Source organism: Protopterus annectens, chromosome 7.part1 (assembly GCF_019279795.1).
Source record: "Protopterus annectens isolate FY-2018-M chromosome 7.part1, PAN1.0, whole genome shotgun sequence".
Taxonomy (NCBI): domain Eukaryota; kingdom Metazoa; phylum Chordata; order Ceratodontiformes; family Protopteridae; genus Protopterus; species Protopterus annectens.
Window position 1 is genome coordinate 140844896 of NC_056740.1, and position 17078 is coordinate 140861973.

At 42.0% G+C, this 17078-nt stretch overlaps 2 protein-coding genes across 2 annotated transcripts in view; both read left to right on the forward strand.

Annotated features, from left to right (window-relative positions):
• The window catches only part of XPC (XPC complex subunit, DNA damage recognition and repair factor), a 1641424-nt gene that overhangs the window by 337209 nt on the left and 1287137 nt on the right, over positions 1–17078 (forward strand). The gene's annotated exons all lie outside the window — the stretch shown is intronic.
• LOC122807657 (sorting nexin-19-like) overlaps positions 1–17078 on the forward strand; it is a 266826-nt gene that overhangs the window by 211532 nt on the left and 38216 nt on the right. Inside the window, exon 5 of the mRNA XM_044078599.1 lies at positions 8501–8687. Within this exon, the coding sequence (XP_043934534.1) occupies positions 8501–8687 (187 nt within the window). The remainder of the gene's footprint in view (positions 1–8500; positions 8688–17078) is intronic.

The window sequence follows — 17078 nt, forward strand, 5'->3', positions numbered from 1 at the left end:
TTATTTATAAGGATCCAAGAACATGTTAAGGCTATAAAGGATAGGGATTTAAATAATGCATTAACCAAATATAGTATTAGTTCTTTTAACTTTAAAAAGTTTCAATTTTTTGTTTTAGAGCAAGTTGACCTTACTAGATTTCCTAATAGTTGCAATGATTATCTGGAGACCAGGGAATTAATGTGGCAAATAAAACTGAGAGCTGATTTGTTCCCTGGTCTCAATGATACTGTAATTCTAAATTTTTATAGACATTTTATACTTAATTAGGTTTATTTAATGAAAATTGTTGAAAAATGTTAACAGCTTTCATAAAGTTTGTGTTATATTTGTGGAATGTTTACTCTGGTTTTAAATGCATTTAAATGTATGTAATATTTCCATAGTCACGTGATTGTTTGAGACCGATGATTTGTTCTAAAGTTTTGGTGGGTTGTATGCGTCATATTTAGATGGTGTATGTATTAAGTGAAAACAGTTTCTGAAGAAGTTCCTTTAAATAAATATATATGATGAAAGTGCTCATTTTCTGTTTCCTTTCCTGGTGCCTTATTGGTTTCTGCTGGTGTGTAAGCTGGCCAAGGTTCATCATTTTTGGAATATATATACATGTGTACTATACATGTATATAAAACAAAATAAACTTCTAATAAACTACTTTCACCCTGGAGAAAAGAACCGAGCTAAACTGGTGTTGCGAGCTTTCGTTCTTCTAGTGTCAAGAACTTTTTCAGAAAAAACTGTAATAAGTGAGTACATAGTGTGTGAACCACTAAATATAGTGAAGTAGTCAGTAAAAACAGCCAATAAATTTAAAGATTAAATAAAATATTAAAGCATATATTGTCTGCAACCAATGGTTAAAGCAATAAAATTGTAATAAAACTGGTTAGTGCTAACAAACAAAGCATGGTGAAATTTAGCATAAGTATGTTACTAGGATCATAAAGGAAGTGGCTGTTCATGGGTTACCTGAGGCTACATAGTGCCTTTTAATCTTCACAGTGTTATTCAAACCTGTGATTAAGTCCTCACCCAGAGAAACCTGCCATATAAGTTCAAGTAGCATTGTTGAAGTTCAATAAACACTGTAACAGAAGGAACTCATGGCAACGTAAACGGAGTAAAAAAAAACATTGTAATTCCTTGTCAAAAATTATCGCTCAATGTCTTGTAATGTGGTTAGAAGTTATCTGGCTGGTGAAAACAAAAGTGGAGGCAAATGAAACTTTGAACATTAAATGTGCACTGTGTTGGCTCATGTAGCCCCTGAACAGCCACTTACTAATTTGTCTGTCTTCTGATTTGGTCTGTTTTCCACCTTGGCTCATTCATTAGCTCTTAACAATTTCATGACAGGTTTTTGCCTTTAGCCACAAGATCCAGGAAGGATTTTTTTATAATCACAGCATTCTCGTTGTGTTTAGTCTGCATTTTATTATGGTGCTTTGTTCCTGATACACCAGACGATTGTGTGTCTTTTTAGCATTCAACAGTTTCTTTTCCATTTTAGTTTTCAGAATTTTTGCTTTTAACACAAGTAATGTTCCCCAGCAGATCAGGTACATCATCTTTAACGTATGAATGCATGCACACTGATTCTTAATGTATTTTTAATTCAATGCTATGTAAGGGCTACCTTTCTCTTATTTTATTTTAACCTGCAGACTAACATCGTTTTGCCTCCACTTTGCTTTCACCAGCCAGATAATTTGTAGCTGCATTACAATACATTAAGCAATAATTTTATTAAACATAATTTTCAAACAAGGAGAAACTGTCAAAGGGGGGATTTAATGAACAGTGCTTTAAAGGAGTCTGTAAACCCGCACAGTCTCATCCAGGCATGTCTCCTGAGGGATATGCCTGAACTAGCTGCTCGTGAGGCTCCATCCACTTGGGAAATAACCTCATTGAGGAATTAGCGATGGAGGACATAGTGGTCAGCTGGGGACAACCCTTCTTAAGGTCCTCCTTAGACAGTGACTGCATCAGAAAGGTAGAGATTGCCTTAATCAGATCTCTCTGAAGGCACGTGAAGTGTGCCAAGTAATTCAGTGCTCTCAGCATAAAGGTGGTTGCATACACATGCTTCCCAGGCCTGTCCAATCCCAAGACCCCTTGTTCGGGGATGAACATTGGAGCTCTGCTCAGCTAGCTCCTCCTTAGTGGCTGCTGACACCACAGTGGCATCAACAGGACACTTTTACTCCAAAATGGGCGGTCACTAGGGGGAGTAAGGTATTTGTCCTCACATTTGTGAATGGGCTCCATGGTGTCAGGCTCTTTCCAAGCCTGGTGAGCTATAGTCAATGAGTTGATCTGCCAGGGGAGTCACCCAGGATGTAGATGGGCTTGTTTCGAATGTCTCCAAGAACACTGACTCCTCTGAAGGGGGTTGGGAAGACCAGCCACCCTTTCTGCTTCAGAATTCATAAGATATCCCAGAAGTAAACATCACTGGATGGAGATCAGGGGGACCCTTCCCCTTCATAAAAATCAGTGTCCTTTGTCAATGACTCCAAAGGGAGTCTAGGTGCTTCCTCTTGCACCAGTTTTTCCAAGAGACCTCCTCTGCAGGGTATGCAGGAGAGGACTCAGAATATATGGGGACCCCATTGCTGAGGGGTAGGCTGGAGGGTGTGCAGGAGGGGCTGACCATGGACTGGATGGATGGGAGCAAAGCACTGATCCACGGGGGATAGGATAGGGCCTGGTGGAAGAGGGACCATATCTTGCGGTGTAGAGAATGCCCTCTCTGCCACCTGGAAGGCTGACAATGCCAGGAGAACCTGCCTTCCCACCCCAGGAGCCAAAGTTGCTAAAGGAGAAAAGGGATGCGGTCATTCCGGATCTGACACCTCCAGAAGGCACCATCCCTGCATTGTCAAAGGCTGAGGTCTCCAGGTGAAGGGATGGCACTGCAAAGGTCAGAGCCGACACCAGCCCAGAGGACCTGGTGCAGACATCTTGGATCTGGGACCCACTCCAAAGGTGTCTGAGCCGAGCCAGTTTGGGACACTTTTGGAATCAAAGACAGGCTTCTTCAACACTCTTGATGACCCTGCAACTCTGAAGCCAAAGCTCAGATCGGAGGAGGAAGAGATTGTGGAATCTGGGTTTGTATTCTTATAGATCCAGCGTGGGTCGCAGAAGGCAAGATCGAGAGGTGGATCTGGGTTTTGAGTAAACCCATCATCCTGTCCATATCGGAGTGGGATAGCTACGAGGATCTAGAGGAGCCTGAGGAATTGGTTGACTTGACCGGCGAAAGGCTGGGGCAGACGGTTGGGACAGGTGAGGGAGATTTACTCCGATGCAGAGCATGGCCCCAGGACCTCTGATCCAGGCGTGTCTGACCCGAATGAATTTGCTCCGGCTATGAGGTGCTAGGTGCTGTAGATCTGTACTATCTCCACAGGTTCCAACTGAATGCTCAGACTTGAAGCCTGAGGGTCAGGCAGAGAGGTAGGCTTGGCTGGCGGTGGCTCTCCTGGATCAGAGCGTCCTCATGTCTGTAGAGAAGGAGAACAGGAGAGATCTGAAGACTATGTATCAGACAGCCTCCTGCGCTTAGGAGCAGAAGCCATGGTCCACAGAGTAGCTGAATGGACATGCTTCTTTGGGACAGGGGTTGGAGTCCAGAGGCCGGGAGAAGACCTCTCAAGATCTGCTTGTTACACCGATCAGCAATGATATGAGGATTGAAGGCCGAGCAGATATCGCACAGCATCTCCAAGTGCTCCAGTCCCAGGCAGTACATACACACCTCTTGTGGGCATCAGATTTGAGAATCTTATGCCCACAAGAGGCACACCTCTTTAAACCAGAGGGTTTGTCATAATGTGTCAGCTTTTCAGACATGCTTGAGCGAAACAACACACACACACACACACACACACACACACACACACACACACACACACCAGCAAGCTAACTACGAACTCATATATGGGGAAAGTCAGTAAAAGAGACTCTTTTCCACAGCAAACAGGAAGGCAAGACCATATCTGCCATAGGGATCAAGTTTTCTTACCCCCCCCCCGCAATGGACCTTCTTCCCCCCCCACAATGGACCTTCTCCAGGAACCAACTGAGTGTGTAGATGATGTGGTTGCGTAAGTCACAAGAGCCTTTTCCCAGTTTGTAAGATGGATCTTTTTCTGGAGACAGCGGGAGAAGATTTAACAGTAGACCTCACCCCAGAGGGTGAGGGGGTCCAAAAAATTGGGGCTTCAGAGAACTTTTGTCTAACAGGCCCTTTCAGTGCTACTGAAGTGCTGCCCGGCTGTCCTACTCTGGAGTCAGTCAGGGGCAGACTTTTGTTGGACCCAGAAGCCTGGACAAACATGAAAAACGATACCTGGGCATTTTCCCTTTCTCTTCCCAATTTTGGGACATATCTCCCTGATGTGCCACACAGTCAGAGGAAGAGTGCCTTTCTAGATGTTCAAAAACTTCTAGACAAAAGAGTCATCCAGCAGCTCCCAACCGAACAACTAGGATATGGAACTTACTCACACTTCTTTTTGGTGCCAGAGAAAATGGGGGACCTTCGATCCATCTTGGATCTGAGCAGTTTGAATTTATTTGCAAAGAAGTTGAAGTTTTGCATGGTTATGGTACACTCCTTTCTGCCACTTCTGCACAAGAACAACTGGATGTACTGTGTAGATCTGCAGGACACGTACTATCATATCAAAATAGACAGTTGCTCCAGGAGAAGTCTGTGCTTCAGGCTGGGGATAGTCATTACCAATTCAGAGCACTGCCCTTTGGCCTTACCACTGCCCCCTGGGTATTCACCAAATGCATGGCAGTGGTGGTAACTCACCTTCATCTGCCAAAATTCCAGGTGTTTCCTTACCTGGACAATTGGATGCTAACAGCACCTAGAAGGCATCAACTACTTCTGGCTATTCAGGTTATGTTGCATCTGTTCCATTGTCTGGGAATCACAGTGAACATGACAAAATCCCAGATGACTCCTACACAGGACATAGAATTCATAGGAACGTCGTTGAACACAATCATACACACAGCAGCACTATCGCACCCCCCCCCCGAGAATAAGATCCTTGAGACAGCAGGTTCAGCTTTTACTAGACACCTCAAGACCACCAGCTTGACTTGTCCTCATGGCCCTAGGATCCATGTCAGCTGCCATTCATCTTGTGCCTGTAGCCAGGTTTTTTGTGCGAGTTCTCCAGTGGACTTTAGTGGTCCAGTGGTCCATTCTGTGCCATCCCTTGTCACCTTCAGTCAGGCTAACTCCAATTTGCAGACATCATCTGCAATGGTAGAGCTTTACAGATGCCCTCCATCTCGGCAGACTTTTCGTTCTTCCCCCTCCTATGGCCACAGTGACCACAGATGCCTCCCTGGTGGGGTGAGGGAGGCATTTTCAGGGAAAGATAGTCTAAGGCACATTGTTCACAACAGAGACCAAAATTGCACATAAATGTACTGCAGATGAGGGCAGTCCTTCTGATGTTGAAAGCCTTTCAGGACTTCCTTCCTCTGGGGACCATTGCAATTCTGACAGACTACATGGTGGTTTGGTACATCAACAAGCAGGGGGGAACCTGTTGCTTCTTCATTGCAATGTACATCCTAGGGGAGTCCAACGTTCTAGTGGACAGACTGAGCAGATTGATCTTAAGTCCACAAGAATGGTCCCTGAACCGGTCAGTAGCAAATCAGATATTCAGCCGTTGGGGCCACCCTTGCTGAGACCTTTTTGCCTCTTCCCTAATCAACATGCGCAGCAAGTACTTCGCTGTGATATGCCCCTTGGGATAGTCACTCAGGAATGCTGTAATCCACAATTGGCCCCCAGGTCTCCTCTATGCTTATCCTCTGATTCCCCTGACAACCAATGTTCTACAGAAAAGCCAGCAGATTGAAGACCAGTCTAATCCTCATTGCCCCTTACTGGTCTTGTGAGATATTGTTCCCCTTCCTGCAGTCTCACAGCAGATTTCCTCCATGGATACTGCATCCCAGACAAGATCTAATTTCCCATCCATCAGAATGCCAGATTCCCAGTCTTCGATCCCTCAGATTGCTTGGTTTCTCCACTTCCAGTAATTCTACGAAAGTCCAGGCTAGCTTCCCTGATCTGGGAATTTATTCTTGCGTCTCAAAAGTCTTCCACCAAGAAAGTATATCATAGTAATTGGAAGAGATTTTCCATTTGGGCTTCACAGAGGAATATTGACCCCTTTTCTGCTTCATTTCTGGATATCCTTATGCATCTTAGCTTACTCTTCCAGCACGGAGTTAGTGTTTCCACTATAAAGTGTTGCAACTTATGGCTATCACAAATTTCCATGTAGGAAAGGGCGATAGTTTTCCCTCCACTCTTTCCACTTCTTAACTATTGTAGGGCTTTTATGAAAGAGGGTATTCATCTCAGATCTCTAATAGAAGAATCTTCCCTTCCTTGGGATCTTACCTTAGTTACTTCAGGGACTTGCTTGAAACCATTTGAACTTGCTAGCTTATTTGAGTTAAAGTTTTTACCTTGGAAGACTGCTTTCCTAGTGGCCATTAATTCAGCTAGAAGAGTGTCAGAATTGCAAGCTCTCTCTTCTCAACCACCAAATATAACTTTCTTTAAAGAAAGTCTCAGAACGAATCCATCCTTCATACTAAAGGTTGCCTCAGAGGCAAATATTAACCAGACTATCGATTTTCCTGTATTCTTCCCTAATTACTCCAATAAAGCCGAATACATGCTGCATTTGTTGGACATGCACAGACAGTTACGTTTTTATTTACACAAAACTAGATCTCACAGGAAATCTGAACAGTTGTTTATTGCTTTTTTCCAAATAGGTTAGGTCAGGCTGTATCCAAGATCGTTTTAGCCAAATGGATTACGGATTGTATGTTTGCAGTTTACTCTCAACAAGGCAATCAACTTCCCCCATCCAGTTAGAGGTCATTCTGTCAGATCTCTGTTTGCTTCATCTGCCTTCTCTGCAAGGACTTCTATTGATGACATTTGTGCTGCAGCCACTTGGTCTACATGTCGTACTTTAGTATCTCAGTACAAGTTGGACATTATTTCCAGAAACAGAGCAGCCTTTGGCTCCACAGTCCTCAAGCATATCCTTCCTTGAGGTCCTCCAAGGGTGTATCTAGCTGTGGACTCTGACCCATTTGTGATGCATAATAAAATGGACATCAGATTAGAAGTTATGTACTTACCATAACTTGGCATCAGTGTTGTCCAGTTTAATTATGCATTACATCCTACCTCCTTTCCCCTTTCTTTTGCAGCTGAGAGTTATATAGAGGCTAAGGGAACCCACTGGTACCTAGTTTGGGCTCCAGTTGGTCGCTTTCTTTGTCTGTTCAGTAACTTTGTTCAGAATATCTTTATGAAGGGCCAGCAAATTTGATCTTGAGAGTTTTAAAAGGAGTGAGACATTATCAGAGATGGAGGACTTTGAGGACTGGATCGTATGTCTGGAAGAAATGGCTGAGTTAGATTTGAGGACAGAGCCGAAGACCCATTCGTGCTGCATAAAAAAGCCCTTGTGGTCATTAGCCTAGTAAACACCTATAATGAAATTGGACAAAACTGATGCCAAGTTGTGGTAAGTACATAACTTCTATTTTATTGCAGAACAGCAGACCTGAAAGAGGAAATGCACTTTCACACTGCTGTAGCTCCAAATTGGCCATATTTACATATGGGATCAGAGGGCAAAGGCATGATTGGTCACACTGACATGCTTAAATGAAGTGTCACGCTGAAAACTTCTTGCCAAAGAAGCTGCAACTGGCACCATCAGTGTCATCCATATCAACATAGCTGTGTATTTATTACTTTTTAAACTGCCAAAATAAATGTTTTTCCTCAAGAGTTAGCAGTCTGTGTCCTGTACTAATAAGTATATAATTACTGAAAAACAAATGGGGAAATAACTGGACCGGAAGTGGCTGTAAAAAAGCCATTTATTCTTTAAAAAAAATCAAATAGTAATACACCGCCTAAATGCATTACATGTACATACCATGCACTAAGTTTCACATATACCTTAGATTTAGGTATATAATTAAAATGAGTATGCTTATTCAGGATTAACAGACACCTGACATTTCTGCAGAGTATGCTCATTAACAGAGGTAAATGCTTTAAGAGAGTTTTTTAAGTAGGACATCTGAACAAGTTCTGTTATTAAGATGCGTTACAGTAACAAATTAAACTGAGTGCTACTTCTGTTGTAAAGCTTTTCAAATGAACTTTACCAAAAGAGGGAATAGTTTTTTTTTAAGATACAGTGTACGATATATATTCCCCGAGTGTTTAATCTACTGGAATTTAGGATTTGAGTTTTTTTTTCTACTCCCAAAAGTCTAAAGAACTACTTGAACCAACCCATTTTAACCATTACTTTCTGTTTCTGAATGCTGTACATGTACATTAGGAATGCATAATTTTGTCTTGTGTTATTTGTTATTATACTTAAGTGATCTGTTGCCTCAGGTTGTGGAGGGTTTCTCTGTTGCTGGACTCAAAACCTTTATCCAGGAGCAGGAGCAACAGTTGCTGGACCATTCCCTGGAACAGGTTCCTGTAGTGAAACTCAGCATTGCTACTGCAGCCAGTGACAGCGAGGCAAATGAAGTTCAACATAGCCAGGAACAATCAGCTGAAAACCACAGGAATTCTGGTAAGTTTCACAGATTTTAGTGTCAAACTCTGATGTCACCTTGTCTTTTGCACTATGCCAGTTATGGCTTGCCCTTTTTCTGGGTGAAGTTAAGGAACCATTGGAGGGGTCATGTTGAGCTGTGTTGTCTGACTAAGCATGAAAGTACATGTATACATTAAACCATTAAAATCACAAAAACAGAGAACCCCCATTTATTCAAATGGCAAGTGTAAAGCAAAGTTTTTATCCCCATGCAGGACCAGACCAGTGGCTCCTCTAGCTGCAGCTCATTCATTTTTGGTGTGGGGGGGGGGGGGCTGGGCACTAGGAGAGAGCCCTGTGGCTCATTTGTTACTGCCAGTGTAACCCCACTTATTCTATTTACTTCCCAGTGGTGAGGGAGCTGTATGCCAGCCTGCATGTCTTGTGAAATGACCTACTACACCCTTTGTGCGTCTCAAGTTTCCCTGCTGCTTTGCTTTAGGGAGTGTGCTTTTGCTCACTGCCTTGGTACATGCAGGTGCACATTGGCGGTGCATGTTCATTGAAGGTGTCAGGCAAGTGGAAAGCCAGAGACATCATCAAAGACATGCAAGCCGGCAGTGGCCACTGGCTCCCCTCCTAGGTTGCCAACACAGTCAAATGAATGATCTGCTACTAAAACTTGAGTAACATGGGTTATGGTCAAGGTTTTATCTTTCTATGCCATGCCACTTAAGCTGGCTTTTAAAATAAGCTTTCAAAGTGTCATGAGGTTTGGACAGTTGGTTTGACCTTTGTACAAAACATGCTGCAAGCTGCAACAGTCATTTCTGTGATGAAGCAGTCAGGAGAAATGCTTGCATTAGAATTGTATCCTCTTCCAAGTTTCTTGCAGTTATGTTAATGAGGTTAGGCATTTTTGCCCCATTTCTTTAAATCTGCTTTTGTCAACCGATTCAGATTAAGAGGTCATCCCCTGCTTATTTCAGTGGTCATATATTGTACTGCTTGATCTGACCCTTTTGTAGCATTTAGTTTTTTGTGCCATACTTCATACCATAGTCTGCAGCCCTTCATCTTAACAATTTTCCATTCCATGCCTGTCCCATTATCCCATCCAGAAATGATGGAATTGCATGGACATAACAGATTTGGTAAGATTATTCTGTTGAACTTTATCTTAGTCAAGATATTTTTCGAATAGGTCTAACAAGTAAATTATATTTGTAGTTTAAATTGTTTTAATAGTATAAGTATTCACATTAGTCATCAAATAGCAAAGCATTACGTAACATCACACTTGTTCCGAGTTGCACATAATCTTGATAGAAGCGTATAACTCCCTCTAATGCTTCCATTAATGTACAGAAACGCAGCTTGTAGTTTGTGCAGTGTTAGTTTTGTACAGGGCCAAAGCCTTGACTAACAACCCAGAATCATTTAGTGGCTCTGGTGTATGATTGCACAGTAAGGGTGGATAGGTATGTTCATAAGCACTCTCAGTGGTGCCCACAGTATCACCCAAGGGGAGGATTAGGTACCCTCATGAAAATAGCTCTAATTGGTGGGGTGCCAGCAAGAGCACCAAACTCCCTAAAAGTTGTCCCCTCCAGATGGAGCTCATACTAAGGAATCTGCACTCCTAGGAATTTTTTTTCCTTGCTTAATCTTGTTTACCCTCCATAACTTTTAAGGATATAAGCAAGTGAGAAATTGCTAATGGCCTCAAGGATAAGAAAGAAAAAACAAAAAATGGTTAAGTAATAATAAAAGACAAAATTCAAGTGGAGTTAAAAATAGGGTGGAAACGAGAGAGAGATGATTAAGAAGTAACAAGTTATTTAGAAGGACTTACAAACTTTAAATTATTACAGAATCTCTCAGAACAAGAGGATGAGCAATTCCAGAAGGCTTAACATAAAATAAGGGATTACCTCAATAATATGCATGAGTTTAAAAAGATTGCTATTACTCAACTGTTGATTTTTGATAATTCCAGAGTACAAAAACTTTTAGCACAATGACTTGGGTAAAAGGAAGTAGAAAGGGTTGTCTTCAAGCTTATGGAGCCTATAACAAGGAAGATAAGATCCTGTAGAGGTACGAGAAATGTTTCATAAATTTTATGAAAGGCTGTATCAAGCAGAGAAATACTGAAATCAAGAAAAGGTACAAATGGAAATGTTTATGGAAGAATTAAATATGCCAAGGTTAGAGGTGGATGAGGCTCATTTACTAACAGGACAAGGAGATGAGATAAAAATAGCATGATCAGTCTACAGGGAAGTCCCCAGATGGTAGTCTTGTTGAAGTTTGGAAGCTAGTATGGAAAATGTGATAAAGGTCTGGAAGGTTTTGTTCAACAGTAGTTTAAGAGGATAAGCACCAACATTCTGGAAGAAAGCGGTGGTGGCTGAAATACCTAAAGAGGGTAACCATCCATTAGCTCCAGCTTCATACAGGCCTATTTCACTCCTAAACCATGATTATAAAGTGTTTGTCTCTAATGGCTAAGGTAATGCCAAAACTGACAGATATGGATCAGTATGGTTTTGTGGAGGGGAGGCAAACTTTTGACAATAGTAACAGAACAGCGATGATCCAGAAGGAAGCAGAACGTAAGAAAACAAAACCACCATTGTTGTTGGGTCTTGATGCAGAGAAAGCATTTAACAGAGTAAGATGGGAGCTTATTAGCAGAGCAATGTATGTTTTTGCATTCCCCTGATAAAATTATATGTTTGATTAGGAGGATATATGGGGGATTGGGGGTGACATTTAAAGTGGGTGGGTTCCTCTCTGATAGTTTATGTTTGAGCAGAGGAACCATGCAGGGGTGTCCTCTTTCTCCTTTATTTGAATTATATTTAGAACCAATGGCAAATAAAATAAGGAATTCAGAAATTCAAGGATATAATTGGTATGGCTGTCGAGAAAAGCTGGCTCTGTTTATATCTGATAAAACCAGAAAAGGAGATTTCTTTGTTGTGGAATATTTTGAGACAGTTTGAAATCTTTTGGGGATACAAAATTAATGAAGCTAGAACAAAAGCAGTAGCTATACATTGTGTACCCCCACATGAATTGGTTCAGCAATATCCATATTTATGGTGCCATGATAAAATGAAGCACTTAGGAGTATGGATTATAAAGGATTCTGGTGTGGCAGCTAAGGATGTATGGGAAGAGATTAAACAAAAGAATACAGAAACTGAGACATTGGAAGCTCTGCTCTATGGATATGGATAGCAAAATACTAGCAGTTAAAATGTTTAGTCCCTTTAGTTTTACACACAGGTTAGGCATATGTTTATCAACTAGAGGAGAAGTTGTGGATATCAGTTAGAGCTGAAGGATTTTGTCTGGGAGAGGAAGATGATGAGTCAAGCTGGAATAGCTGACTCTTCCAATAGAACAAGGTGGTTTGAGATTACCTGACGTGAAGGGGTATTTCAGAGCTATACAGTTAAGGCTCCTGTACATAGCAGAAACCTATAATCAAGTGGAAAGGAATGATGAAGAAAGCTCAAGAAACAAGGAAAGACTGGGGTTTTGGATGCAGATCTTAAAGAGAATAACAGTAACCATACAAAATGTTATATTCATAAAGTAGCAGAAAGTATTTTAAGATCTAAGCCAACACGAGAATGGAAAAAGAAGATTTTGCTAATAGGGATAACTGCAATAATGGGTAAAGAATACAGGCAAGAGGGGGCTGGAAAGTATTGAAGAAAACTGGCAAAAGAACTAAGGTATTGGGAGCAAATAAGTAGAGAGGGAAAGGTAATAGAATGGGAAGAGATCAAGAATTTATTTGGACTGCAGGCTAGAGATTGCCTTCCCTATCAAGGACTGATATCAAGAGTATAGACAGAGATGGTGGATGGTCATCTTCTATAATTCTGAAGAGTAGAATTTAAAGCCATGAAAAATAAATATAAGTAGTTTTATTTGAGGTATTTTGTGGGCTACAGATGTTTGAAGGTACTGTTTCTGTAAAAATTCTGGAGGAGAGAGGGATATATTGAAAATGGTAGTAAACAGAGAAACAGTAGCCACAAGATTCGGCATAATGTACCAAGAGAACCAAAACTAGTGTTAAGGCTGGAAGTTAAGATAAATGGCCTGAAAGTGATACAATTGAACTTTGTAAATAAATGGGCTTGGTCAATCTATGGATGTTCTTAAAATCTAAACAACATGATATTGACAGCAAAAATATCTAACTGCAAAATATTGACAAAAATCTAACCACATATAAAACCAATGTTTTTGTAGGCTTGCAGCCACCACATGCCCTGATAATTATATATACCAACTCTAAAGTTGCACAACAGTGATTGTTATTTTTTGTGTTTATGGCGGTCATTTTGGCGGAAAATTTCATTTTCCCTGAAATCACATTAGAACAAACCTTAGAATCCCTGTCAAAGGCTAAAAGTATTATTTCTGTAGGACCAGGTAACAAAGCAAGCTGCATTCTCATCAGTGCAAGTGTGTGCACAATCAGAGCCTCTGCTTAAACTATTCATCCTCAGCATATCCACAGGGTTTGTCCTCTATGCCGGGAGAGCAGCTGCTGTGGCCCGTCTCCAGATCCACGCTATCATTGGCCCATCAGTCTCATCAACCTTATTTGTGAAGCTATAAGTCCTATAACAGAACTTATTTATACTAGCATAGGAAATGTTTCTGATCTAGACCCCACTCACTTTGGTTTTGTGAATGATAGGTCCTGCTTGAACAGAGCACACTTCAGTGAAAAGGTTAGAGGCTTTGGACAGTGGTCAGTATCTGCAGAAAAATGGTTTGGCTCTTACTGTTATTGGAGGGGAGGACTAAGGCTGTTCTAAGTGTACTAGCCCACACCTCAACAACTCCTGACTGTTAACACTGTTTTTATTTTCGAGCTAGGCAGTAGTGTTTGATGTTATCCATCAGGTAAGATTCTTGTTTATATTTCTTTATTTCCATTTGTTTACCAGGAGAGTCTGACTGGATCTATGAAGGCCTGTTTTCAGCAGAGGCCTGGGGAGAAAAGATCCACAAAGTACAATGTAAACATAACAAAACAGTCTGTACATAAACAGTGTATGCAGAACAAAAATACATGAAATTAATATGAGATAAAAATGGTAAAATAAATCTGAAACAAAAATTGGCACGGTGAGCATTAATACACTTTTTGACCAAACAGAAAAACATATTGATCAGTTATTACATAAATATAAATATACACAAATATTACTCATTTTAGGGTGAGAACAATGCAGTTGACTGGTAGGTAAAAAGAAAAGTCACTAGGCAACTGAGGGATAGAAGAAGGAGGTTAAGGGATGTAGAAAGTTAGGGGAGAGATCCAAGAAGAGGGTACATTAAGTAAGGGGGAAAACAATGTAATGGATGTGTTAGAACCGCTAATCAGGTTTAGTGCAGGAGCAAAGCCAAGTGTTACTAAGGTGTTGTCTAAGTAGTTTGAACTTGTATTATTTGTGTTAAGTATATTTTGAGGTATATCATTCCAAGTTTTGGAAAGTTGGTATGAATATAGTGAGTCCCCATAGCTATTGTTGGACATGTTGACCTTCAAGAGCAATTTATTGGAAGACGTCAGTGCTCTACTACTGGAGTAAGGCTGAACTAAGTTGCTTAAAGATGGGCAATTGTCTGGGTTGTAGATGGTAGAATGAGTTAGAACTAGGTGGTTAAAGGTTAGAAGGTTTGAGTTCTAACCATCTGAGTTGGTGTAGTGTCTTATAGTGATGGGTTCTTGCAGGTTGGTCAGAAGCAAATCTGGCTACTTTGTAGTAACAGGATTCTAGTTTATTTAAGTCGCATTTTCTTAAGTTAGTGAAAATCAGTGAGGCATATAAGAGGGTGGATAGAGGGTGAGTTCTGCAGATGGCTTGTCTGGTTGAGTCTATTAGGAAGGACTTTATTCTGTACAGGGAGCCTAATTTAAAGTGAACTTTCTTGATAGGGATAAGTTGTTTCTTTCGGCTTTTCCCGGTTGGGGGTCGCCATACCAGAACTCCGGGCCGCTAATGATTGGTAGTTAATTTTTACGTGCCGAGTTACCAGCCCTGACGCACAACCTTCAATGAAGGTACGCCCGTTCACGCATGTCTCCACGCAGAAGACGCTGTAGCTGAGAATCGAACTGGACAGCGTCTTCCTGTGAGGCGACAACGCCACAGCAGCACCATAGGGATAAGTGTTTATCAAATTTGAGGTCCTTGTCAATGGTGATTCCTAATAGTTTTGTATAATCAATGGGTTCAATAAGGGTATTGTTAAGATGACTAAATGGTGAAAGTAGTGATGTCTATGAATTTTTTTACTACTGGAGAAAAGCACAAGTTTTGATCTGATGTTGTAAATCTTTATTCATTCCTTACTGTTAGAATTTCAGTTCCGTCCTCTGAACCAACCCGGCTATTACCAAGCTTGCGCCAGCCCAAAACTCTCTGCTAAGACCTACCCACAATGCCCCCCTCATAGTCTCCTCAGATCTCATTTGCCGCGTTCCTTGTCAAATGTGTCAAGCCTTCTCTCAAACTAAGTGTAGTGTTTTTTTGTGATTTTGCTATATAATTACCTTCCTCTGGTCAGTTTCCACTAATGATTATCTTTTCCTCTCTAAATATCTATATATATATATATATATATATATATATATATAGATATATAGATATATATATATATATATATATATATATATATATATATATATACTTTCTCTCTAAAACCTCCCCTCTACCTTCGGTAGCTCCTTGCTTACCATCGTTGGTACTGTCCCTCTCCCCTACCTTTGGTAGGCCCTTTCCTACCACTTTGTGGTATTTCTTAGTACCATTGTTGGTACTCCTCCTTTTTCTGCGTGTTAAAAAAAAAAAAAAAAACGTTTCATTAACCTTGCTGTTTTTGGTTAAATTGTAGTTTAGGACTATAGTGTAGTTTTTTATGATGTCTGATAAAGTAAAACTTGGATTTAAACAGTGTGATAAGTGCGGGTGTAAAATGCCCAACTCTGATGGTCACGCCCGGTGTGTTTATTGTTTGGGCATTGACCACATCGATATATCTTGTGATATTTGTTCTAGCTGCAGCAACCATACTTTGGCTGAGCATAAGAACAAGCTGATTCTGAAGGGTATGATGAAAACACCATTCTCAGAGGCTGTTTCTGGGACGGCGGTCTCACCACCTCCTAAGCATAAAGATGTGAAGAAACATAGAGAAACGGAGTCACTCTGTTCCGACATCTCTGTCTTCCTTGGAAGCGGGTCAACACTGGGCTTCTCCCACACCTTCGGTGCAGATGACTTTGGCACCAGGCTCCATGTCTTCTCCCTCAGTGCGCCCTTGATTCTGACTCCCAACCACTGCACCAGCTTTGGCACCATCCCCTTTGGCGCCGGCCTTGGTTTTGACACAGGCTCCGACTACTGTACCTGCATCGGCACCATCCCTGGCCATGGTGCCGATGTCTTATACGGCTCCACTGACACCGTCAGTTCCGAAGGTCGAACACCTTCCCAGAATCACATATTCTGCCTCTTATGACCCCTTTTTAGGACACCAGTTTAGTCCATTTCTTGAGAGACCTGAATCTCCTTCGGCAGCTTCCTTCAGATCCACCAGGAATCTTTCAGAACAAGATGTAGTAAGGGTTGTGGACCAGCTTTTGGCAGGTAGAGTATTACCCACCCCTGCTAGGTCTTCCTTCCCTCTTGGAATGGAAGTTTTCATGGCATATTTACCTGTATATCCTCCTCCAGCCTCCACCCAGGTCCCGGAGACTTCGGTACCGATGGCCATCCTGGTGAATTCTGTCTCGGCTCCAACAGCAGAGGCTTCCCTGTCAGCACCGATTACTCTTGGTGCAATGGCTTCAGTGGAACTGGTGCACTCTCGGAGCAGTGATTCGGCTGTCGGCACCATGGCTTCTAGTTCGGCGCCTATTTTTTCGGTGGTGCCGTCTATGGCCACAGCTCCCCCAACAGCTACCGGCCCTCTTGGAGCTCCTCACCTGGAGGTGAGCTCCTCAGAGCAGGGTGTGACCCCGGTTCCGAGGTTGTCTTTCTCGTTTCTGGACTCCCATCCCTCCTCGGGTGGGCCTGCTTTCCAGGTGATGGAGAGGGTCCTTACCTCAACAGGCTCGCAGTTGGCACCATTGGCATCAACACCAGAACCCCTCGCTAGCATGCAGCTGTCCCAACCCCCTACTCTGGGATCCCGAGCACGGGAGCCACAAGACCTTCCCTTGAAGGGAACCCTTTCTCCGGAGTCTTCCTCAGAAGATCCCATTGGGAGCCACCCCAGAAGAAAGTGTACAAGAGGAAGCATCTTGATTCCCCTGAGGAATCCATCACCGAAGACACCAATTGTGATGAGGGAGAAGTGTTCCCACGGACTCCCCCAAAA